The 24118-nt window shown below is 49.9% G+C and overlaps 1 protein-coding gene across 1 annotated transcript in view; it reads left to right on the top strand.

Moving 5' to 3' along the window:
• The window catches only part of LOC122544715 (zinc finger protein 687-like), a 55720-nt gene extending 31608 nt beyond the window's left edge, over positions 1–24112 (top strand). Inside the window, exons 3-9 of the mRNA XM_043684005.1 lie at positions 2235–2413; positions 4203–4379; positions 10734–10896; positions 11900–12163; positions 14020–14132; positions 21240–21372; positions 22545–24112. Of these exons, the coding sequence (XP_043539940.1) occupies positions 2235–2413; positions 4203–4379; positions 10734–10896; positions 11900–12163; positions 14020–14132; positions 21240–21372; positions 22545–22985 (1470 nt within the window). The 3' untranslated portion in view covers positions 22986–24112. The remainder of the gene's footprint in view (positions 1–2234; positions 2414–4202; positions 4380–10733; positions 10897–11899; positions 12164–14019; positions 14133–21239; positions 21373–22544) is intronic.
• The last annotated feature ends 6 nt before the right edge of the window (positions 24113–24118 follow it).

The raw sequence follows: 24118 nt of genomic DNA, 5'->3' as shown, positions 1-24118 counted from the left end.
AACTCCCCTGCCACCCCCTCGCCTCCCGCACCTGTCTTCCCAGTTGAGGCACTGTATGCTGCCACCGGGTATGCAGCTTTCTGAGACACGTGTGTACACGTTGAACAACTGGACCCCACTCCCTTTGAATTCACTCGAACCCCCACATCCACTCTGACCCCTTCGATATCTGCTCCGCCTTCCACACTCATGCAAGCCTCCTCTCTGTTCCCACCTTCACCCCCCACCCCCCCCCCCTTCACCCCCCACCCCTCTCCCCATATCCGGACATTCCTTTCTGTCTCGTGAGTTTATCCAGCAACGCCCACCTCCTGTGCTATTCACCGTGACCACTCCCCAAGGGAGGGAAGACCCCATTCAACCTGCTCCCCCCATCCCAACCAGAGCAAATCCCCAACTCGGTTCCACTGCTCACCAGGGAGTGAGTACCCCATTCTCCATCATGCACCTGCTGCCCCCCAACTCCCCATAGGAGTGAGTCCTCATTCCCGCAATCCCTGGGGGAAGGTATTCCTCAGAATTTCCGATTGGGATTTATTAGAGACTGTCTGACATTGATAGCAGCCTAGAACTGACCGCCCCCAATGCTTCCCCCCCACACCCCCCTTTACCCAACGTGTGGCACATGCACTCTTCTACTTAACAAGCCCTTTCAAAGCTGTGAAGACCTTGATGAGGTCTCCTGGTCAGCCGTCCAGAGCCCAGCTGTCCTGCCCCCCCCATTCAGTGGGGTGGGGGAAGGTAGTGACCCGCCCCACTCTCCCGTTCCTTAGCCTCCCTGACCATGGGCACATTTCTGAGCACGTCTGGCCTCCTGGGTCAGAACGCGAGTTGACAGGAAGGGGTCACAGTTAGAGGCCGATGCTGTCTTGTCCTGACAATCGTGTACAGATGGCACGGTGGCTCAGTGGTTAGCACTGCCCTCCTCACAGCACTAGGGGTCCGGATTCGAGTCCAGCCTCAGGATGTGTGGAGTTTGGACATTCTCCCTGTGTCTGCGTGGGTTTCCTCCCACAGTCCAAAGATGTGCAGGTTACGGTGGGTTGGCCATGCTAAATTGCCCATAGTGTTCAGGGATGTATAGATTAGGTACATTAGTCAGGGGTAAATGCAGAGTAATAGGGTGGGGGAATGGGTCTGGGTGGGTTACTCCTCAGCTGGTCACTGTGGTCTCGTTGGGCTGAATGGCCTGTTTCCACACTGTAGGGATCCTACAATGATGAGGTACTTTCTCCTCCGGTCAGTGAGGTACTCAGTGGAGACGGATTTTGGAAATTTTCCACCCCGTCATTCAGATGGGAAATTCTTGATGTGTGAATCAGAATGACATCATCAGGATTTCACAGAAAAAAACTCTTCAAACCAATTTGGTACAGTAGTAATCCAACATCCTGTTACTGACCTGTATCTCTACTGATGTTATCAGATTAGATTAGATTCCCTACAGTGTGGAAACAGGCCCTTCGGCCCAACCAGTCCACACCGACTCTCACCCAGACCCATCTCCCTCTGACTAATGAACCTAACTCTCTGGGCAATTCAGCATGGCCAATCCACCTCAACCTGCACATCTTTGTGACTATGGGAGGAAACCAGAGCACCCGGAGGGAACCCACACAGACACGAGCGCACGGTGGCTCAGTGGTTAGCACTGCTGCCTGACAACGCCAGCGTCTCAGATTCGATCTCCGCCTCGGGTGACTGTCTGTGTGGTGTTTGCACATTCTCCCAGTGTTAATCCAGCTCCCTCACGCTGTCACTCAGTACCCACTCTACCCCTCCCCAGCGCCCTGTGTTCCTGACTGTATCCCTACTGATGTTAATCTAGCTCCCTCACACTGTCACTCAATAATCCAGCTCCCTCGCACTACCATTCAGTAACCCCCCCACCCCCCAGTGCCCCGTGTTACTGACTGTATCCTTACTGATGTTAATCCAGCTCCCTCACACTGTCACTCAGTAACCCCTCTACCCTACCCAGCGCCCTGTGTTCCTGACTGTATCTTTACTGATGTTAATCCAGCTCCCTCACACTGTTGCCCTGTTATGCTAGGCAATACTGTTCTCCCAAAAGTGTCCTGTGGGTTAGAAGACCCGGCGCTCTTGGTGTTAGTGCTGTGTGTACTGGAAACCCTGTGTGAGAGAGTTGGGTGTGGGGCTGGTTTTGATGTAGATCGGAGTTAAACTGGAGTGTAGCTGCTAAATCCTTATATCTATCCTTCCTCCTTGCCTAGGTGTGTCAGCTCTGTCAGATGTTACTCCCCACAAAGTGCAGCTTCTTTGCTCACTACCGTCTACACAAGAGCAAGTCACCGTACATCTGCCCTGAATGTGGAGGGGTCTGTCGTGCTGCACACATCCAGACCCACGTCAAAGACGTCTGCTGTCATTATGCCCGCAAGATCGGATACAAGTAGGTGACCTGCTGCCAAGAGCTCTGAGCCCTCTGTACCTCTGACTATTCTTGCATCTCTTGACGGTTTTCCTGCATTTTGAACTCTCACCAGGCTGATGGGTAGAGTGTGGGCTCTGCGGTTCCTTCCACCCTTGGCATCCACGCTCGCAACCTGAGCCTCGGGCCGGTCTGGGGCACGTCGGGACTAAACCCAGTGCTGCCCCCTCTCAGCTGGAGCCAGCCAGTGATGGTGAAGTGGGGAGCTCTGGGTTTAGTGGAGCGGGGTGGGGTTGAATGGCAATGCTGGAATGGGAGGGGTTGGATATACTCAGGTTCTGCCCCCCTCCAACCCCCCCCCCCCCCCCCAAACATGCATTGAGGATCCCTGAACAGAAGGGACAATGTACAGGGAAGGAAAGAAAAGTGGGATTTATAAATGGTCATTTTTAAGTGACAAGGAGCCTAAGATCTAGGAGTGGGATTAGGCCATTTGGCCCATCAAATCTACTCCACCATTCATTCATGGCTGATATGTGTTTTTTAAACTCCAGTTTCCTGTCTTCTCCCTGTTATCCTTGTTTCCCTGACTAATCAAGAACCTATCTACCTGGGTGTTAAAGACACTCAACAACTTGCCCTCTGCTGCATTGGGGTTCCACACAGTCCCCACCCTCTGGCTAAAGAAATTCCTCCTCATCTGAGTTCTAAAAGGCCGTCCCTTGGCTCTGAGGCTGCGCTCTTGGGTCTTCGTCTCTCTCTCTCTCTCTGGTGAGAGGAAGCGTCTTCTCCATGTCTGTCAGTCTCCGTGAGATTCCACCTCATCCTCCTAAACTCCCATCCGGATCCAGACCTGGAGTTGTCAGCTGAAGATCTGGATTGGGGGGTGGGAACGGGGTGGTGAGGTGGGTCTCTCTGATCTATGATCGGTCAAGAAGCGTTCACAATTGATCTGGTTCTTTACGTCTTCATTCTTTATTTCTTCATACGGCCGTGTATAGAGCGTACAGAAACACAGAGGCTGTGTACATCTGTATTCCTTGGAGGAGCTGTACACATGGCTTAAAACAGAGACATTTTTATCCTGCTCTTAAAGATAGGTACAGGCCATGATCGCATAGTACGTTCAGACAATTACCCACCAACACACGATTCTGCTTTCTTTGACAGGGACTTGGTCCAGTGCAATTTCCTGGTTTGGTTTCTAACACTCAGGCCACCCTTATCTCACTAACCAAGCCATTGCACCTGCATCTGAAGGCCAGTTCGGATGGCCAGTAATGTCTTACCTCGTCTAGTTATCTCTGTGCTGAAAAGGGAGCATTGTCTGCTAATCTGTATTGAAGCAGACTGTGGTGAGTCAGTTATGCAGCTATAGCAGAATTAAAAGCCATTCTCTACAGCTTTTAGCAGAATTGTCAGTTTGCAGCCTAGGAGAAGCATTGAGAAGCCATCTTATTGCTACCCAGGTTATGAAGAGTATCTGTAAAGTGGTTGTTCCTGACAATAAACTAGTTACCTCAGCCTGTGTTCAGGTTTCAGATCCTCTCAACCACTCCTCATATGACAAGCCCTTCATCCCCAGCTTTGTTCTGGAACCCCTCCAAGTTCAGCCCATCCTTCCTTGGAGACCGGGCCCAAAGCAGCTCACAATGTTCCAAATGCAGCCCAAAAGAGCCCCAGCAGTACAAGCTGTTATTGAAGATAATCAGATCGGACACGGTCTCCATGCTGCTATATCTTACGGTATTTGTGTGCCTGCAGTGATTGTTTCCTTTCTGTAATGTGTTGATGTTTTTCCCTCCCTCAGGTGCCCTCAGTGTGGAGTTGTGTATGGAGGGATTACCTCGATCAAGTCACACATTCAGGACGTGCACTGTGAGGCGTTCCACAAATGTCCAATATGCCCCATGGCATTCAAGTCTGCCCCCAGTGCACACTCGCACATCTATACACAGCACCCAGGCGTTAGCAATCAGCAGGCCAAGTAAGTGATGCTGTGGGAACACCAAGTGGTCACAGTGCTGTTGGAGGTCAGGTGGAGGGGTGATTTCGGAGAGTGGGGGGGGCCTCCCTGTGTATCGGGTGATCTCGGAGGGGCCCCTCCCTGTGTATCGGGCGATCTCCGAGGGGGCCCCTCCCTGTGTATCGGGTGATCTCGGAGGGGTCCCTCCCTGTGTATCGGGCGATCTCCGAGGGGGCCCCTCCCTGTGCATCAGGTGATCTCTTCCACTGAATACATGATAGCAAACACGAAGTGTGCAACTTAATTTGTCTTCTGACCCTCCACCCTTACTGCCAGTGCATCCTCAACTGAACGAGTGAGCGAGCCATGCATTAGAGACCATCCCATCCTCCCCTCAAGATGTGTCTGTCAGGCAGGGTGGCAGTGGTGTATCTGGGATTATGCAGTGTCTCCTGTGCAGCATGGAGCATGTCGTTTGTTTGACACCTCTGCTCCATGTCAGTGTTTGTGCTCTAGACATCTTAAAGCTCGTCCCCCCTCACTTTCATTCCTCCTGTCTTTCTGGCCTCCTCTCCTGCGTGTGTTTATCTGTGAGACCCCATCTTCCTCAATCCGGGCTGGGAGAGATTTAACAAACCCATTCGTAAAGAGAGGCTTCGAAATGACTGAACTATCTGCCGGAGTCAACATGACTTTGGGGACTATTAAACCCAGTTTCCTGAGGCCTTTGAGGTTGGTGGAAGTTGGGGGATATTGTGTATCTGGATTTCCTAAAGGACTGAAGTCTGGCTTAGTGGATCGTGTTTTATTTTTGAATTCTAACATTGCAAGCTTGTGTTTCAGTAAAAAAAAAATGACCACAGTGTTGCAGATTCGGTTTTAACAATGAAGCTAAACATTCTTGCCCAAAAGAAATGGAGATGACGTAGAGTAAACCAATCTGTAAAGACTTTGACCTTCACGGTAAAATACAATCACGAACAAAACCAGAAATTGCTGGAAAAGCTCAGCACATCCGGTATAATCTGCGGAGAGGAATCAGAGTTAACGTTTCAGGTCAAGCGACCCTGCCAAGTGTTGTATCAATCTCAACAATCCCACTTTGCGGTTACAGACAACAGAGTATTCCCTTCTCAAACTCTTCAGTTTGAATTGACTGTGGTGTTACGTTTCCAGTCTTGGGAAGTTGGTGGTCTCGACCTTGAGTATTCACAACTGAAGAGCGACTTTCTCAGCTTGGAATAGCCTCTTCAGCTTATATCAAAACATTCCCGGTCAGGAGCTTTCAAACTAAACCTCTCATTCTGAGGCGACCTATTCGTTCACTGTTCTAACTTCTCTCCTTTCGCTTGGAGAAGTGGTTTCATGCATCTGACTTCAACCAGGAGAGTGGTGAATCGATTGCAAAGACCCATCGAAACTCTGGGTATTCCCCTAAGCCAAAAAATAACTATTCCAGTTCCTCCTTACTGGAAACACTTCAGTGTTTAGCCTGTGTTTGTCAAAGCTGTCCGAATGCAAACAAAATCTTGTTACTTCAAATTGTTTCTCAGTCTGCTTTTCTTCTTAAATCAAGTCATGGCTCCTGAAAGCCCGCACAGTTCATCGTTAAATCTCTTTTGTAGTTGGAAACCTACATTCCACTAGTTCAAAACCCAAATTGCAAGCTAAAGAACGTGCAATATCTATTAATCACAAGCCTTGAATCATGTTTGGTGGACTTGCGTTGGAAGTGATGAGGGGTTTGTGTGACGATCAATGAGAGGTGATCGTGTTGAAAATCGAGGGATTCTGAGGGGGCTTGATGGGATAAATGCTGGGAGGATGTGTCTTCTCTCTCAGGCTAGGCCTCAGAGGTTAAAACCCAGGAGCTCTCCCATTTGAGACCGAGACGAGGAGAGATTTCCTCTCTCTGAGGACAAACCTGTGGGAGTGTTTCCCCAGAGACCGGCAGAAGAGGCTGGGTCATTGAAGAGAGATTTTTGATTGAGCAGGGGGCTGAAGGGTACAGGGGCCAGGCTGCAAAGTGAAGGTGAAGCCACAAACATTGAAAGCCGCGATTGTAAGGAATGGCAGAGCAGGCTCGATGGGCCAAATGGCCTCCTGCTGCCCAAACTGTGTGGCTCAATCCATGTCCTGAGTGTATTGTCAGTTTTTTGCTTTACGGTGTTAATCTTCACTGAGTTCCTTCACACGCTCACTCTCTCTCTCTTCTCTCTCTCTCTCTCTCTCTCTCTCTCTCTTCTCTCCTCTTTCTCTCTCCTCTTTCTCTCTCCTCTTTCTCTCTCCTCTTTCTCTCTCCTCTTTCTCTCTCCTCTTTCTCTCTCCTCTTTCTCTCTCCTCTTTCTCTCTCCTCTTTCTCTCTCCTCTTTCTCTCTCCTCTTTCTCTCTCCTCTTTCTCTCTCCTCTTTCTCTCTCCTCTTTCTCTCTCCTCTTTCTCTCTCCTCTTTCTCTCTCCTCTTTCTCTCTCCTCTTTCTCTCTCCTCTTTCTCTCTCCTCTTTCTCTCTCCTCTTTCTCTCTCCTCTTTCTCTCTCCTCTTTCTCTCTCCTCTTTCTCTCTCCTCTTTCTCTCTCCTCTTTCTCTCTCCTCTTTCTCTCTCCTCTTTCTCTCTCCTCTTTCTCTCTCCTCTTTCTCTCTCCTCTTTCTCTCTCCTCTTTCTCTCTCCTCTTTCTCTCTCCTCTTTCTCTCTCCTCTTTCTCTCTCCTCTTTCTCTCTCCTCTTTCTCTCTCCTCTTTCTCTCTCCTCTTTCTCTCTCCTCTTTCTCTCTCCTCTTTCTCTCTCCTCTTTCTCTCTCCTCTTTCTCTCTCCTCTTTCTCTCTCCTCTTTCTCTCTCCTCTTTCTCTCTCCTCTTTCTCTCTCCTCTTTCTCTCTCCTCTTTCTCTCTCCTCTTTCTCTCTCCTCTTTCTCTCTCCTCTTTCTCTCTCCTCTTTCTCTCTCCTCTTTCTCTCTCCTCTTTCTCTCTCCTCTTTCTCTCTCCTCTTTCTCTCTCCTCTTTCTCTCTCCTCTTTCTCTCTCCTCTTTCTCTCTCCTCTTTCTCTCTCCTCTTTCTCTCTCCTCTTTCTCTCTCCTCTTTCTCTCTCCTCTTTCTCTCTCCTCTTTCTCTCTCCTCTTTCTCTCTCCTCTTTCTCTCTCCTCTTTCTCTCTCCTCTTTCTCTCTCCTCTTTCTCTCTCCTCTTTCTCTCTCCTCTTTCTCTCTCCTCTTTCTCTCTCCTCTTTCTCTCTCCTCTTTCTCTCTCCTCTTTCTCTCTCCTCTTTCTCTCTCCTCTTTCTCTCTCCTCTTTCTCTCTCCTCTTTCTCTCTCCTCTTTCTCTCTCCTCTTTCTCTCTCCTCTTTCTCTCTCCTCTTTCTCTCTCCTCTTTCTCTCTCCTCTTTCTCTCTCCTCTTTCTCTCTCCTCTTTCTCTCTCCTCTTTCTCTCTCCTCTTTCTCTCTCCTCTTTCTCTCTCCTCTTTCTCTCTCCTCTTTCTCTCTCCTCTTTCTCTCTCCTCTTTCTCTCTCCTCTTTCTCTCTCCTCTTTCTCTCTCCTCTTTCTCTCTCCTCTTTCTCTCTCCTCTTTCTCTCTCCTCTTTCTCTCTCCTCTTTCTCTCTCCTCTTTCTCTCTCCTCTTTCTCTCTCCTCTTTCTCTCTCCTCTTTCTCTCTCCTCTTTCTCTCTCCTCTTTCTCTCTCCTCTTTCTCTCTCCTCTTTCTCTCTCCTCTTTCTCTCTCCTCTTTCTCTCTCCTCTTTCTCTCTCCTCTTTCTCTCTCCTCTTTCTCTCTCCTCTTTCTCTCTCCTCTTTCTCTCTCCTCTTTCTCTCTCCTCTTTCTCTCTCCTCTTTCTCTCTCCTCTTTCTCTCTCCTCTTTCTCTCTCCTCTTTCTCTCTCCTCTTTCTCTCTCCTCTTTCTCTCTCCTCTTTCTCTCTCCTCTTTCTCTCTCCTCTTTCTCTCTCCTCTTTCTCTCTCCTCTTTCTCTCTCCTCTTTCTCTCTCCTCTTTCTCTCTCCTCTTTCTCTCTCCTCTTTCTCTCTCCTCTTTCTCTCTCCTCTTTCTCTCTCCTCTTTCTCTCTCCTCTTTCTCTCTCCTCTTTCTCTCTCCTCTTTCTCTCTCCTCTTTCTCTCTCCTCTTTCTCTCTCCTCTTTCTCTCTCCTCTTTCTCTCTCCTCTTTCTCTCTCCTCTTTCTCTCTCCTCTTTCTCTCTCCTCTTTCTCTCTCCTCTTTCTCTCTCCTCTTTCTCTCTCCTCTTTCTCTCTCCTCTTTCTCTCTCCTCTTTCTCTCTCCTCTTTCTCTCTCCTCTTTCTCTCTCCTCTTTCTCTCTCCTCTTTCTCTCTCCTCTTTCTCTCTCCTCTTTCTCTCTCCTCTTTCTCTCTCCTCTTTCTCTCTCCTCTTTCTCTCTCCTCTTTCTCTCTCCTCTTTCTCTCTCCTCTTTCTCTCTCCTCTTTCTCTCTCCTCTTTCTCTCTCCTCTTTCTCTCTCCTCTTTCTCTCTCCTCTTTCTCTCTCCTCTTTCTCTCTCCTCTTTCTCTCTCCTCTTTCTCTCTCCTCTTTCTCTCTCCTCTTTCTCTCTCCTCTTTCTCTCTCCTCTTTCTCTCTCCTCTTTCTCTCTCCTCTTTCTCTCTCCTCTTTCTCTCTCCTCTTTCTCTCTCCTCTTTCTCTCTCCTCTTTCTCTCTCCTCTTTCTCTCTCCTCTTTCTCTCTCCTCTTTCTCTCTCCTCTTTCTCTCTCCTCTTTCTCTCTCCTCTTTCTCTCTCCTCTTTCTCTCTCCTCTTTCTCTCTCCTCTTTCTCTCTCCTCTTTCTCTCTCCTCTTTCTCTCTCCTCTTTCTCTCTCCTCTTTCTCTCTCCTCTTTCTCTCTCCTCTTTCTCTCTCCTCTTTCTCTCTCCTCTTTCTCTCTCCTCTTTCTCTCTCCTCTTTCTCTCTCCTCTTTCTCTCTCCTCTTTCTCTCTCCTCTTTCTCTCTCCTCTTTCTCTCTCCTCTTTCTCTCTCCTCTTTCTCTCTCCTCTTTCTCTCTCCTCTTTCTCTCTCCTCTTTCTCTCTCCTCTTTCTCTCTCCTCTTTCTCTCTCCTCTTTCTCTCTCCTCTTTCTCTCTCCTCTTTCTCTCTCCTCTTTCTCTCTCCTCTTTCTCTCTCCTCTTTCTCTCTCCTCTTTCTCTCTCCTCTTTCTCTCTCCTCTTTCTCTCTCCTCTTTCTCTCTCCTCTTTCTCTCTCCTCTTTCTCTCTCCTCTTTCTCTCTCCTCTTTCTCTCTCCTCTTTCTCTCTCCTCTTTCTCTCTCCTCTTTCTCTCTCCTCTTTCTCTCTCCTCTTTCTCTCTCCTCTTTCTCTCTCCTCTTTCTCTCTCCTCTTTCTCTCTCCTCTTTCTCTCTCCTCTTTCTCTCTCCTCTTTCTCTCTCCTCTTTCTCTCTCCTCTTTCTCTCTCCTCTTTCTCTCTCCTCTTTCTCTCTCCTCTTTCTCTCTCCTCTTTCTCTCTCCTCTTTCTCTCTCCTCTTTCTCTCTCCTCTTTCTCTCTCCTCTTTCTCTCTCCTCTTTCTCTCTCCTCTTTCTCTCTCCTCTTTCTCTCTCCTCTTTCTCTCTCCTCTTTCTCTCTCCTCTTTCTCTCTCCTCTTTCTCTCTCCTCTTTCTCTCTCCTCTTTCTCTCTCCTCTTTCTCTCTCCTCTTTCTCTCTCCTCTTTCTCTCTCCTCTTTCTCTCTCCTCTTTCTCTCTCCTCTTTCTCTCTCCTCTTTCTCTCTCCTCTTTCTCTCTCCTCTTTCTCTCTCCTCTTTCTCTCTCCTCTTTCTCTCTCCTCTTTCTCTCTCCTCTTTCTCTCTCCTCTTTCTCTCTCCTCTTTCTCTCTCCTCTTTCTCTCTCCTCTTTCTCTCTCCTCTTTCTCTCTCCTCTTTCTCTCTCCTCTTTCTCTCTCCTCTTTCTCTCTCCTCTTTCTCTCTCCTCTTTCTCTCTCCTCTTTCTCTCTCCTCTTTCTCTCTCCTCTTTCTCTCTCCTCTTTCTCTCTCCTCTTTCTCTCTCCTCTTTCTCTCTCCTCTTTCTCTCTCCTCTTTCTCTCTCCTCTTTCTCTCTCCTCTTTCTCTCTCCTCTTTCTCTCTCCTCTTTCTCTCTCCTCTTTCTCTCTCCTCTTTCTCTCTCCTCTTTCTCTCTCCTCTTTCTCTCTCCTCTTTCTCTCTCCTCTTTCTCTCTCCTCTTTCTCTCTCCTCTTTCTCTCTCCTCTTTCTCTCTCCTCTTTCTCTCTCCTCTTTCTCTCTCCTCTTTCTCTCTCCTCTTTCTCTCTCCTCTTTCTCTCTCCTCTTTCTCTCTCCTCTTTCTCTCTCCTCTTTCTCTCTCCTCTTTCTCTCTCCTCTTTCTCTCTCCTCTTTCTCTCTCCTCTTTCTCTCTCCTCTTTCTCTCTCCTCTTTCTCTCTCTCTCTCGCTGACCCACAGAGTGATCCATAAGTGTGCCATGTGTGATACAGTTTTCACCCATCAGCCACTGCTCAGCTCCCACTTTGACCAACACCTGACCAAGCAACGGGTCAACGTCTTCAAGTGCCCTCAGTGCCCAGTGCTTTACGCTCAGAAAAGGACCATGATGGAGCACATCAAGGTGAGCACAGAAAATACCATCATCTTCCATCTGCTCCTCCTGCAATCACCTCCCTCCACGACCATAAACCAGGAGATGTTGGTTTAGCTGGGCACAATGGAGAAATCCGATATGGCAGGTTCTAGCATGAGAATTTATTTCAAACCCCATAGTTCACTGCTGGTGCGGCGCTGTCGGAGGGTCAGCGCTGAGGGAGCGGGCGCTGTCGGAGGGTCAGCGCTGAGGGAGCGGGCGCTGTCGGAGGGTCAGCGCTGAGGTAGTATGGAGGTGTTGTCTTTCCGAGGAGCCTGGTTATTGAGCTGCCTATTCCAGAGGATACTGGATGTGATGTCGGCTGTGCCATCCTTCTGTTTAATCACCTGTTTTCGGCTCTCACTCTGGAGTGTGTGGGGCCTGAATGTGCTTTGTTGGGCAATAAAGATTTTTCCCACTTACTAAGGTCATAGAATCCCTACAGTGTGGAAACAGGCCTTTTGGCCCAACAAGTCCACACCGACAGTCTGAAGACCCACCCAGAACCATTCACCTCCCCCATTATCCTAAATTTACCCCTGACCAATGCACCTAACCTATACATTCCTGAATACCATGGGCAGTTTAGCATAACCAATTCACCCTAACCTGCACATCTTTGGACTGTGGGAGGAAGCCCACGCAGACACAATGGGGAGGATGTCCAAACTCCAGTCGCCCGAGGCTGGATTTGAACCCAGGTCCCTGGCGCAGTAAGGCAGCAGTGCTAACCATTGGGCCACCTGTACATGATTGTCAAGACTCTTGGATACTCTGGGAATGCCTTGCCGTGAAATGTCCGGACGGGACAAGAGCACTGTGCTGACAGGAAAGGGAGCAAATCTGCCATTGCTGAGACATGTGGCTGAGGAGGCAGAGGGCATCTCCTGGTACATCAGCAACCCCAGGGAGGGAGGGAAGGCTGAACGGGTTCATCTCTTGCTCTCTTGTGCTTTGATCAAATCAGTAATGGTTGCCTGTCTTCCCTCAGAGCACCCATTCCAACTTGAAGAGTGAGGATGCAGCCCCCGGCTGGACCATGCCACCTGAGAAAGGCACGGCCAAGTCCAGCCCGGACTCCACCGACGTCTCCACCGATGAGTCTTCCACCAGCTCCAAGGCCGTGCTGAGCCTCCAGCGCAGGAAGGAGATGAGGCTGAAGCTGAAGAACGCTGGCTGGACGTGTGGACAATGCCAGATGTGGTTCCCTGAGCGTGAGGAGTATGTCACCCACATGAAGAAGGACCACGGCAAGGTCAGTGCCCAGCAGTGATGTCTCCACCCTCTCCCTCACCCTTCACCATTATCTTAACTCAGCGCTGAGTACGTCCAGTAACATAGCCTCCACCACCTTCTGACAAAGACAATTCCAGGGGGTAACCAGCCTCTAAGAGAAACACATTCTCCATCTTTCTCTCTCAACATTTCATTGACTGACTGGTTTCCCCTTCAATCATCATAGAGTCCTTGAGAGTGGGAGCAGGGCATTCGGCCCATTGAATCCACACCAACACTCCTCTCTCCACATCCCCTCCATAACCCTGCATTTCCCACGGCCAATCCACCCTAACCTGCACATCCCTGGACACTATGGGACAATGTCCCATGGCCAATCCACCCTAACCTGCACATCCCTGGGTGCTATGGGACAATTTCCCAGGGCCAATCCACCCTAACCTGCACATCCCTGGGTGCTATGGGACAATTTCCCATGGCCAATCCACCCTAAACCTGCACATCCCTGGACACTATGGGACAATGTCCCATGGCCAATCCACCCTAACCTGCACATCCCTGGGTGCTATGGGACAATTTCCCATGGCCAATCCACCCTAACCTCCACATCCCAGGGCACAATGGGACAATTTCCCATGGCCAATCCACCCTAACATGCACATCCCTGGACACTATGGGACAATTTCCCATGGCCAACCCACCCTAACCTGCACATCCCTGGGCACTATGGGACAATTTCCCATGGCCAATCCACCCTAACGTACACATTTTGGATTGCGGGAGGAAACTGGGGCACCTGGAAGAAACCCATGCAGGCACGGTGGCAGAATGTGCAAACTCCACACACAGTTGCCCCGAGGGTGGAATCAAACCCAGGTTCTTGGAACTGAGAGGCAGCAGAATCTCTAAGCCATAGTGCTACCCCAAAGGGGGGAAATGAGTACCAGGGAGTAGGCAGACTTTAAAGTGGAAACATCCCCCTGTATCTGACTCCTCTCGTCTCCTCTGCAACTTGGGCACGTTTCAATAAGGTCACCTCGGTATCTTCTCACCACCACTCTCCCCCCCCCACCCCGGCAGGGGCTCAGCCTTCCCTCAGAGGGTAAGCCTTTAGTCCTGGAACGAGATGAATGACATTCACCTCGCTATTGTTTATGGGATCTTTCTCTGTTTGAAGTGGTTTCGAACCAGACTGATCCCTGGGGTGACATATGAGGAGAGACTGGCTCAGTCAGGAGTGTGTTCACTGGAGTTTAGGAAAACGAGGGGTGGGAATCTCAGAGAAACCTAGAAAAGTCTGACCGGCTGTGACCGTAGGTGTAAGTGGGAACTGCAGAAGCTGGAGATTAGAGTCAAGATTAAGAGTAATGCTGGGAAAGCACAGCAGGTCAGGCAGCATCCGAGGAGCAGGAAAATTGACATGAATGCAGGAAGGATGTTCTCACTGACTGAGAAGACCAGAACCAGGAGGTAGACAAACGGGAGGCTGGAAGAACATAGCGAGCCAGACGGCATCAGGAGGTGGAGAAGTCAACGTTTCAGAGTCAGACTCAAATGAGGAGAAATGTCTTCATCCAGAAAGTCGGGAATTCTCTGCCACAGAAAGTGGTCGGGGCCGAAACATTGAATGTTTGGATATAGTTTGGAGTTGGAGAGAGAGTGCAAAGCAGGGGACTGTGTTGGCCCATCAGCTGTGATAGTATTGAATGGCAGAGCAGGCTGAATGGCCTGTTTTATGTGACGTTTGGGGCCAAGGTTCGCAGTAGTTGATGGTGAAGCTTGAGGAGGTTTTCTCTGAGATGGGAGGGTGTTGCCCCAGAGCGCTAACGTTAGTTTCTGGTGTGTTTTTTTTTTTGTCCCCTCCTGTCGGTGCAGGCGATGAAGAAGTTCCCGTGCAGACTCTGTGAGAGATCATTCTGCTCCGCTCCCAGCTTGCGAAGGCATGTCCGGGTCAACCACGAGGGGATTAAACGCGTCTACAGCTGCAGGTAAGCCAACCGCTCCCAGCTCAAAGCTTCTCTCCGGGGTGGAGTGGTTATCACGGCCAGGGCCCTGCTCGCACTGAGGGTCGGGCGTGGGGGTGAGGGGAGCCGTCCAGGTGCAGCCTGCGGCCTAGTGTCTCACCCCTTCCCCCTCCCAAGCCAGGGTCTGACTCTCAGCAAGACAGCTGACTGCAGTACACCCCAGCCCGTTTCCTCCACTCACCCTGGCAGCAGCGGGCTGAGAATTGCAAGCACGGCTTAAATTCGGAAACGGAAAGTGGGTCTCCGTGGTGGTGACCGTGGAGCTATACCGGCTGGTCGCTAGGAATTCCTTCACAAACGAAGCCCACTGTGCCAGGCCCTGGTCTGGGAACCGTTCACTGGCTCCAGCCCAGTGATTCCCTGGCCCACTCTTTACTCTTCTCCCTGGGCTGAGCTGAGCAGCCAGTCTCTCTGTTCTGTCAGACTCTCAGCCAGCACCCCCAAAAGGCTGACCTTCAGCATCTCCTGCGGTCGGCACGAGTCCATTCAGCCCGTGGCTGACCTCTGTGCGGCCTGACCGGGTTCGATTTATTGTAGTCACGTGTGCCTAAGTACGGTGAAAGGTTTTGTTTTGTGAGCAGTACAGACAGATCGTAGCAAACAGGGACATGGAGATCCTGGGGAGCTTGGTCAGAGCGAGACACAAAGGGTTACAGCTGCACAGGAGGGGCACAAAGCAAGATCAATATTGTTTGAAGTGAGATCGATCCATTTGTCAGTCTAATAACAGTGGGGGGAGGGGAAGAAGCTGTTCCTGAATCTGATGGTGCGTGTGTTCAAGCTTCTGTATCTTCTGCCTGACTGATGAGGTTGGAAGAGAGCATTACCGGGGTGGGAGAGTGGTCTTTGATGTTGGCAGACTTTCCATGGCAACAAGAATATTTCCTATTGTGAAAACTGTGATTCCAAGATCTTTCCGGGTGCCGCATCCCCCTGTTCCGGTCATCTCTTCCTGAAATTTAAGCTTTGGGATCTGACCTCCCAGCAGCTGTCCCTATATTTCAGTAGAAGCCAGCTGGTGGCAAAGGGAGGTTCAGGCACACCGTGAATTGGTGGCATTGATGACAAGGCCATTTAGCCCACCGTGCCTATGCTAGCCCTTTGGTAGATCAGTCCCCATAATCCTGGATCCGTAGCCCTGCAAGTGTATTTCCCCGAATTCCCCATTTTTGTTTCTTTTGCAAGCTCCTATTGAACGTCAGGCAGCACGGCCCAGATCACAACATCCCACTGCTTCTGCTTTTTAAACAAAAAAAAGCTTCCTTGAGTCATCTTTGGTTCTTTTGCCAATTATGTTAAATTTCTGTCCCTCCCTCTAGTTACCGCCCCGCCCAGAACTGTCAACAATTCCCTGTTTATCTGAGCTACAAACTTCCGGTGTGATTTTGAAAACCATTATCAAGTTTCCTCCTGTATGTAGAGATCAATCACTGATCCTCAGTGTGAATTGAACTCCTCAACTCTTTTCCCCCCCCAAAATACACACACACACACACACACACCGGTCCTGTTGGAGGATGTCTCCCCCTGCTGTCCCTCTGTGACCTTGATGTCCTTCCTACAGCCTGCAAGCAACCCCACAGCCAAGGTCAAACAAGTGCTTTGCTTTTGAAAGTAAATCATATTCAGTCTGCTTGCGTTTGTAATCTCGTTTCTCTGTAAATGACTGTGAGAGTGCCTTGTACCATTTAGTTCAACACCGTAGGGACGGGAGCAGGCCATTCGATCCTTCCCTACCAATCAATACGATCGTGGCTGATCGAACACTTCAATGCCTTTTAGTCGCCCCGTCCTCCTAACCCTGTACAGCACTGGGAATGAGAAATCTATCAATCCCTACCTTCAACGTTCTCAAAGACTGAAGCTTTTCCAACCCGCTTCAGCAGGGAATTCCTCGGAGTTAAAACAAAGAAGTCTCCTCGTCTTTGTCTCAAGTGTTATCTATCTTATTTTTAAATCGTGCCCCTGATTCTCCTCTCGAGTCAAGAGTTTGGTGCTGGAAAAGCACAGCAGATCAGGCAGCATCCGAGGAGCAGGAAAATCGACGGTTCAGGCCGGGGTCCTTCACCAGGAAAGCCCTTCATCGTGCCTCGGTTCTCATCTCCCCAAACAAGGCAAAACACCTTTTCCGCATCTCCTCTGTCCATGCTTTGTTTTGTAAGTCTCGATGAGAAAATCTCTCATTCTTCAGCGTTTCAGAGAAGGTTTCTCCGATCTTTCTTCATAAGACAGTCCCATCCTCCCTGCGGGTGTGTCTGGTGAACCTTCGCTGCATTCCCTCCCTGGCAACAGCTTTGTCCTTTGTGTTACTCCTGATCCAAAATGAAATGCTTGCCGCTCCCAAGTAATTTTCAATCTCTCCTCCTGTGTCTGTTTGTTTCAACAGACCATGTCTGAGCAGGCAAGAGCCCTCCGTTAGAAACTCCCATCAAGTTAATCCAATGTGATTTGCCTTGACCTTGCACTGACTGGGGTATAGCATTTGAAGGCACCAGTCGGGGGGGGGGGGGAGGCAGTGATTGGAAGATTGTGACTGCAGCCTCTTCACTGTCCGCCCTTGCTTCCCTACACCTCCAAGTGGACCTCATGATTGACCCTCTTTCTTAATTTCTCCTCCTCCTCCACCACCACCACCATCGGTTCTCATCCTGTTCCGATGTAGCCGCTGCCTCTCATCCTCCTCCCTTTGTGAAAACCAACATGGAGGACTCCCATTCTGCTGGGGTCCGCAAGGAGATGATGTTTTTGGTCTCTAATCATGTTTTGGACCAGATCAGACCCCTCAAAATATTCAGTTGATAGTCTAGACCCTAGCTTTTTCTTATTTTAATGGTGAATGTAAGTTGTGTTCCAGATGCAATTCGATTGGTCAACCTACCAGATTGAAAGCAAAACACACTTTATTCATCCATTATAGTCACAATGCAACAAACAAAAGAAATAGTTGGAATAGCTCTATTAGAAAACTTAACAGTAGATGCAGTAACTGTTACTAATTATTGGATGGCTCAGTGGTTAGCACTGGATGGGTATATGAATAGGAAGGGTTTGGAGGGATATGGGCCGGGTACTGGCAGGTGGGACTAGATTGGGTTGGGATATCTGGTCGGCATGGACGGGTTGGACTGAAGGGTCTGTTTCCATGCTGTACATCTCTATGACTCTCAGTACCAGGGACCCGGGTTCGATTCCAGCCTCGGGCGACTGTCTGTGTGGAGTTTGCATGTTTTCCCTGTGTCTGCGTGGGTTCCCTCCGGGTGCTCCTCCCACAGCCCAAAGATGTTCAGGTTAGGTGAATTGGCCATGCTAAATTATTTTATGGAATTCATTGTCAGTGGAGGCTGGGACGTTAAATGTCTTCAAGGCAGAGATTGATAATTTCTTGATCTCACTAGGAATTAAGGGCAACAGGGATAGTGCGGGTAAGTGGAATTGAAATGCCCATCAGCCATGATTAAATGGTGGAGTGGACTCGATGGGCCAAATGGCCTTACTTCCACTCCTTTGTCTTATGGTCTTAAATTAGCCATAGTGTTCAGGGAGATTTAGGCTCAGTGCATTAGTCAGGGGAAATGTAGAGTAATAGGGTAGGGAATTGGGTCTGGGTGGGTTGCTGTTCAGTAGATTAGTGTGAACTTGTTGGGCCAAATGGCCTGTTTCCACACTGTAGGGATTCTATGCAGTAACTATTACTAATTAACTGTTTCACTATTGTAATGTTCTGTCAACACACCCTTCGCAAAAAAGGGGAAATTAGAAAAGCAGGTGGTGTCATGTGTAACTCCCACAAGAGGATGGCCCTCAGCTTTTGGCTGTGACCGAGAGGCGGGGGGAAACATAGCTTCTACCTCTTCAAGACTCCCAACAGCAACTGCTGAAAGCTCAAACTAAAAGGCCTGGTTTCCTGGGAGCTTGACCACACCCAGCCAGGCTGCTTCTATTGTTTGAAAAAAATCCCAAGTCCCCCTCCGAAGCTGTGGCTCTGGTTGACTGCTCAGCACCCGCTGCCTTACAAGCTCCCTTCAAAGCATAAACCGGGACAAAACACACCTCTTAAAGCCACAGTATCATCAGAGTCAGGTGTTGTCACCTGAATGGTGTGAGTGAGTGTGGTCTTTGATATTTTCCGGTTGCTGTAACGGTGAGTGGCCGTATTTCTGGATCGCTGGTTGAGCAGATTTTCAGTGTTGTTGAGTTGCTTCCTTCACTGTTTGCCTCTTGCAGCGCTTCTGCTGGTGCTCAGGCTCCATGTTGATATCATTTAAGAGTTATTTTGTCCTTCCCAGCCTCATTCGGTGCTTGTTCCTTCACTCTTTTCGCCACAGGGTGGTTTACCCTCTGGGCAATTCTCAAGTCCAGTATATCTGAAAGCATACAAGCGAAAACAGATCTTGCCAGGGGATCCCAGCAGGTCTGACCACATCTGTGGAGAGAAATCCAAGTTAACGTTTCGGCCCGAATGACCCTTCCTTTGAACTGTTCTGAGGAAGATCCACTCAACCCGAAACGTTAGCTCTGATTTCTCTCCGCAGATGCACTGAGCCTTTATTGCAATTTCTGCTTTTGTTTCTGATTTCCAGCATTTGCAGTTGTTTTGAGTTTTTAATTAGTTTCAAAGGGCACTGAGGTTTCTCTACTGGCTGGATGCAATAAAGATTCCGAGTTCAGTAATCAAGCTGACATTTCGCAGAGTGGGACTGAATTTAAAAAGGACACTTCTTGTTTTTGATCTGCCCAATCCCTAGAGTTCAGGGTGTGTGGGTCTGAATCCCACTGTGGAAGATTGAGGAAATTTAAGTTCAACAAAAAACCTGCGATTAAAAAGCTAGCCAACGGTATAAAATCTGTCCTAAAGTTCCTTTAGTTCATGTATGTCCTTTAGGGAAGGAAATCTGTTTTTGCCTGGTCTGGCCTATGTATCATTCCCCACCCACAGCAATGGGCCTGACTCTTAACTACTCTCCAGGCAATAAGGGACAGGCAACAAATACTCAGCCAGCCCAGCGTGCCCGCACTGCGTGAGTGAATATAAAACAATTCCGATTTCAGTACTGCTTTCGACATTGACTGTCACTGTGCTTCCTGGATAGTTCGACCTATCACTTTTACCCCCACCTCTGTCCATTTATTGCGCACTCAGCTACCTTCCTCCCATCTCCACCCCCACCACCACCCCATCCCATTTATCTCTCCACCCCTGAGGCTCCCAGCCTCATTCCTGATGAAGGGCTTTTGCCAGAAACGTTGATTTTCCTGCTCCTCGGATGCTGCCTGACCTGCTGTGCTTTCCCGGCGCCACTCTAATCTCCAGCATCTGCAGTGCCTACTTTCGCCATACATATACAGACAGACAGACAGACACACACACGTATACACACACGCACACGTTATACATACACACACACACGTACGCACACGTATGCACACGCACACGTGCGCACGCACACGTGCGCACACCTACACGTGCGCACACCTACACGTGCGCGTGCGTTATACATACACACACACACGTACGCACACGTATGCGCACGCACACGTGCGCACACCTACACGTGCGCACACCTACACGTGCGCACACCTACACGTGCGCGTGCACGCGCGTGCATATATATATGCAGAGACCCGCATATATATATGCGCACGCACGTGCACACACACGCACGCGCGTGCGCACACACGCGCGCATATATATATATGCAGAGACGCGCATATATATATGCAGAGACGCGCATATATATATAGATGCAGAGACACGCATATATATATCTATAGATGCAGAGACACGCATATATATATATAGATGCAGAGACACGCATATATATATATATATATATAGATGCAGAGACACGCATATATATATATATAGATGCAGAGACACGCATATATATATATATATAGATGCAGAGACACGCATATATAGATGCAGAGACATATATATATATATATATAGATGCAGAGACATGCATATATATATATAGATGCAGAGACACGCATATATATATATATATAGATGCAGAGACACGCATATATAGATGCAGAGACATGCATATATATATGCGCGCGTGTCTCTGCATATATATATAGATGCAGAGACACGCGCGCACGCACGTACAGCGCAGGAACAGGCCCTTCGGCCCACAATATTGTGCTGAGCATGACACCTGCCCTTTTTCCATATCCCTCTGGTCCTGTTATAAGCATGTGCTTACCTAAAAGCCCATTAAACACCCCTGTTGTATCTCCCTCCACCACTCCGACAATGTGTTACAGACTCCTACCACTCTGTGATTAAAACAAAAACGTGCCCCTTGAGTCTCCTTTGAATTTCCCCCCCCCCCCTCGCTTTAAATGCACGCTCCCTAGTTTTGGACATTTCAACTCTGGGAAAAGGGTCTGACCGTCAACCCTATCCAGGCATCTCATAATTTTATAGACTTCTATCAAATCTCTCCTCAGCCTCTGCTGCTCCAAACAACCCGAGTTTTTCTAGCCCCTCCTTACAACTCATACTCTCTAATCCAGGCAAATTGGATCGATCCATTCAAATTCACATCCACCATGCCATCACCTTTTTATTCCTTATGATGGTCTACATCTCCATGCACTCGAGTGCAGATATTTTCTAATCACCCTGTTTCCAGAGAGAGTATTGCGCCCCTCTGGAGCAGGTGGGACTTGAACTTCCTGGCTCAGAGGTAGGAGCATTGCCACTGCACCCCAGGCACCCTTAGCACTCGAGCGTATGATTGTACCCACGCACTTGTCCTTTACAACCGAAGAGATTCATTTTTGCGAGGCAGCCTTGTTTGTTGCTTTGAGTGCCGCATTGTCACGTAGCGAATGTTGATCTACCTCCCACGTAACGTGGCGTTCCTCTGGGAAAGAACTTTCTCGTGATGGAGAAACTGTCTGAGAGGATTCAGGCACAGTCTTAATGAAACACTCCATGCCCATAGCACTCACTCATAAAACTGTGGGTTCCTCCTTTTTCTCGTTTAGTTGCTCTCAAAGTCGTCTTGTTATTTAGAAGGCGTGCAGAGCAGCGTTGTGATATCCTGCCTGTCATTTCAGACACTGCAGCGAAGGCAAGAGGACGTTCAGCAGTCGCCTGACTCTGGAGAAACATTTGCAAGTCATTCACGGTATTAACATGGCAGACCACGCTCAGGACCAGGAGAATCTCTTCGAGAGAGTGAGCATTAAGGTAACGCCACTCAGACAGAATGTACGTTACAGACTTCCAGAGTAACAGCCCCTCCGCCCAGTGGCTGGGCTAGAAAAGCACCTTGTAGATTACAGCCTGGACCAGGCGGTCGTTCGTTCAATGCTTGGTCTGCGCTGAATTAATGGAACTCTGGCAAGGCAGCAGTCTGGGTCGATCCTGGGGTACGGAGGGGAAATGCAGCCAGTGTTTCTGCTGCTAATCGCTGTTGAGAGACTCCTACTGGAAGTGGAGTGTTTAAAGTGTTGATCAGGACTGGATTGGATTCCACTATGCTCCTTCCATGGTCATTTCGTGCTGCGTTGTAAATCATGTTTAATAGTCTTGGTCCTGTACTGTGGAGCTCTTTCAGTACAACAGACTTCGGGAGCAACACTGAGCAAATCTGCTAGTGATGACGTTTTTAAAAAATCTTTATTTTTCTCTCTTTCACATTCTGGGTCTCTTGCTCTTTCTCCTACTCACTGTTCTGCCCTCACTTTCTCCTCTTACCCTCCTCACTTTCTCTGTGTCTCCTTTGCTTGCTCTTGCTATCTGGTTCAATTGCACTGTTCCACTCTCATCATGCGTGTGTCCCCCCCCCCCCCACTGCCCCCTGCTGCTGCCTCACTCACACGTGCTCTCGCTCTCTGTCCACTCTCATGACTGCTCGCTCTCGCTCTCCCCTCGATCTGGTGCCCACTTGGTCCCACACCGCACCCACCTGATACCCCTTCGGCCTACTTATGGGTGTGCCCTCGTTGTCTCGCTGGCTTGCACTCTCAATCACCTTTTTTGGCCACTTTCCCACCCTCGACGCCTGGCTCACTTGGCCATTCTGCCCCCTCACTTTCACGCCTCCTCTTCCACCTGGCCCACTCCCCTTCGTCTTTCCGTGATACCCCACCCCCCGCTCGCCTGTTTGGCATGTCCCTGCCCAATATCATACCCTTACTGCACGGCTCCCTATTGGACTGGCTTCGTCTGTCTGGCTCACTCATGTATCCACCCACTTCGGTTCGGTTCACTCCTGTGCTCACCATTCATGTCTCTCTCTCTGTCCGACTCGCTGTCACCTGCTCGGTCTCTCACTCTCTCCCTGTCTCTCTCTCTCTCTCTTTCTCTCTGTCTCTCTCGCTCTCTCTCTCTCTCTCTTTCTCTCTCGCTCTCAACAGACCACCATTCGCAAGCGGCCGAGCTCCAGGGACGGGCCGGAGCACTGGGGCTCCGAAGGCGCCAAGACCCGGAAGCTGAACGGGAGCTCGCCTTTCCGATGCATGAAATGTGGCCAGACATGCAGCAGCTTCTCCGATTTCCACAAGCACATCGCCCAGCACCGAACCGGTGGCTCATCGTTTCAGTGCCGTCACTGCGGGCTCTGCTTCGCTGCCCAGCTCTCGTTAAACCGTCACCTCTTCATCGTGCACGGACTGAAAGAGTCCGGGGGGCCAAAGGGAACTGAGGACAAGGGAGACCCCGAGTGGATCAAGCTGGAGGGCGGGGTGATTTGCGACGTCTGCGGGAAGCTGTTTGAGAGCGTGCCGTTGTTAAAAACGCACTTTCGGACACACGGGATGGCCTTTATCAAATCGAAGCAAAATGGTCTGGATAAGTAAGTGCCCAGTACGTCGATGGAAGCTTACTTTCACAAGGATGTTTTTATTTATATAGTGCCTGGCAGGGTGAATGCCAGAGAGCGCAAGGTCCCGAGAGGGGGAGAGCAAGTCTCCTTGTTTCATTGTCGTCATCTCCCACCCCCCCCCCTCCCCCCACCTCTTCTTTCGCAGTTCAGCCCTCCTTCTGGGTGACAATCTGAGAGGGGGACGTGGGGGTTTTACTGGAGAGGGAGGTGTGGTTTACCCAGTCTGGTACAGAGCCCACAGACCTGGAAGGGACTGAGTCCCGTTCCCAGGCCGTATGGAGTCTGCCCGATCTCACCCTGGCAGCTGCCCAGTGCAGGATGCCTCTGGGTAAGACCAATCCCCTGTGTTCCTGTAGCCCCCCCCCCTTCCCTGCACCCTGTATCACACATTGAATGGGGTATTTAGTAATCACACACAGGGGAGAAGGCACTTTGGTTTCTTGAGCCCATTTCTGAACTAATCCTGGAATACTGTTGGTGATACATCCTTTCTGTGCCCGAAGGACCAAACAGGAAGGGGGCTGGCAGAGTGGAGCTGATTGGTCCTCAGTAACCCAGGCGATGGGTTAACAGCCTTGGAGTTTATATTTCCAGACCGTTCACCTTTCACTGTGGGTAAGCCCCCACAGCTGAGGTGAGCAAGTTTGGTATTGAATCACCAGTACTCTGCTCCTTCCTTCATTTTACTGTCTCACTCGACCAGGACTGCGCCTGACCCAACAACAAGAGTGCCCCAGGCAGGGTGGAGCGTGGAGGTAGCTGTTTGTGTGTTCCCTCTTTCTTTCTCCCTCCTTTTTGGGAGTGGGGTGAGATGGGTCAAACGGGGTCGCAGTGCAGCTGGGAGGCAGGTCCACATACGTGATTCCAGTGAGGACTGGATCGGGTTCAGCTGCGATGCCCTGTGAGACCACAGCCGACATCATCGCTGTGACGGCGCGACAGGAAGGCGTGCAAGGGTCGAAGGTAACGTGTTGGCGTTGGGGGCGCGCGCACGCATATCCCCGCACCCTGGGTCAGACGGTCGGGACCAGACCGACCTCCCGGACCCAGGGGAGACGGGTGAGGGAGCTGGGCTGGGGTCCATCTGGTCTGCACTGTCCATGACCA

The sequence above is a fragment of the Chiloscyllium plagiosum genome, chromosome 51 (assembly GCF_004010195.1).
Source record: "Chiloscyllium plagiosum isolate BGI_BamShark_2017 chromosome 51, ASM401019v2, whole genome shotgun sequence".
Taxonomy (NCBI): Eukaryota; Metazoa; Chordata; class Chondrichthyes; order Orectolobiformes; family Hemiscylliidae; genus Chiloscyllium; species Chiloscyllium plagiosum.
Note: the sequence above shows the minus strand (reverse complement) of the source record. Positions and strands in the feature narration are given on the sequence as shown.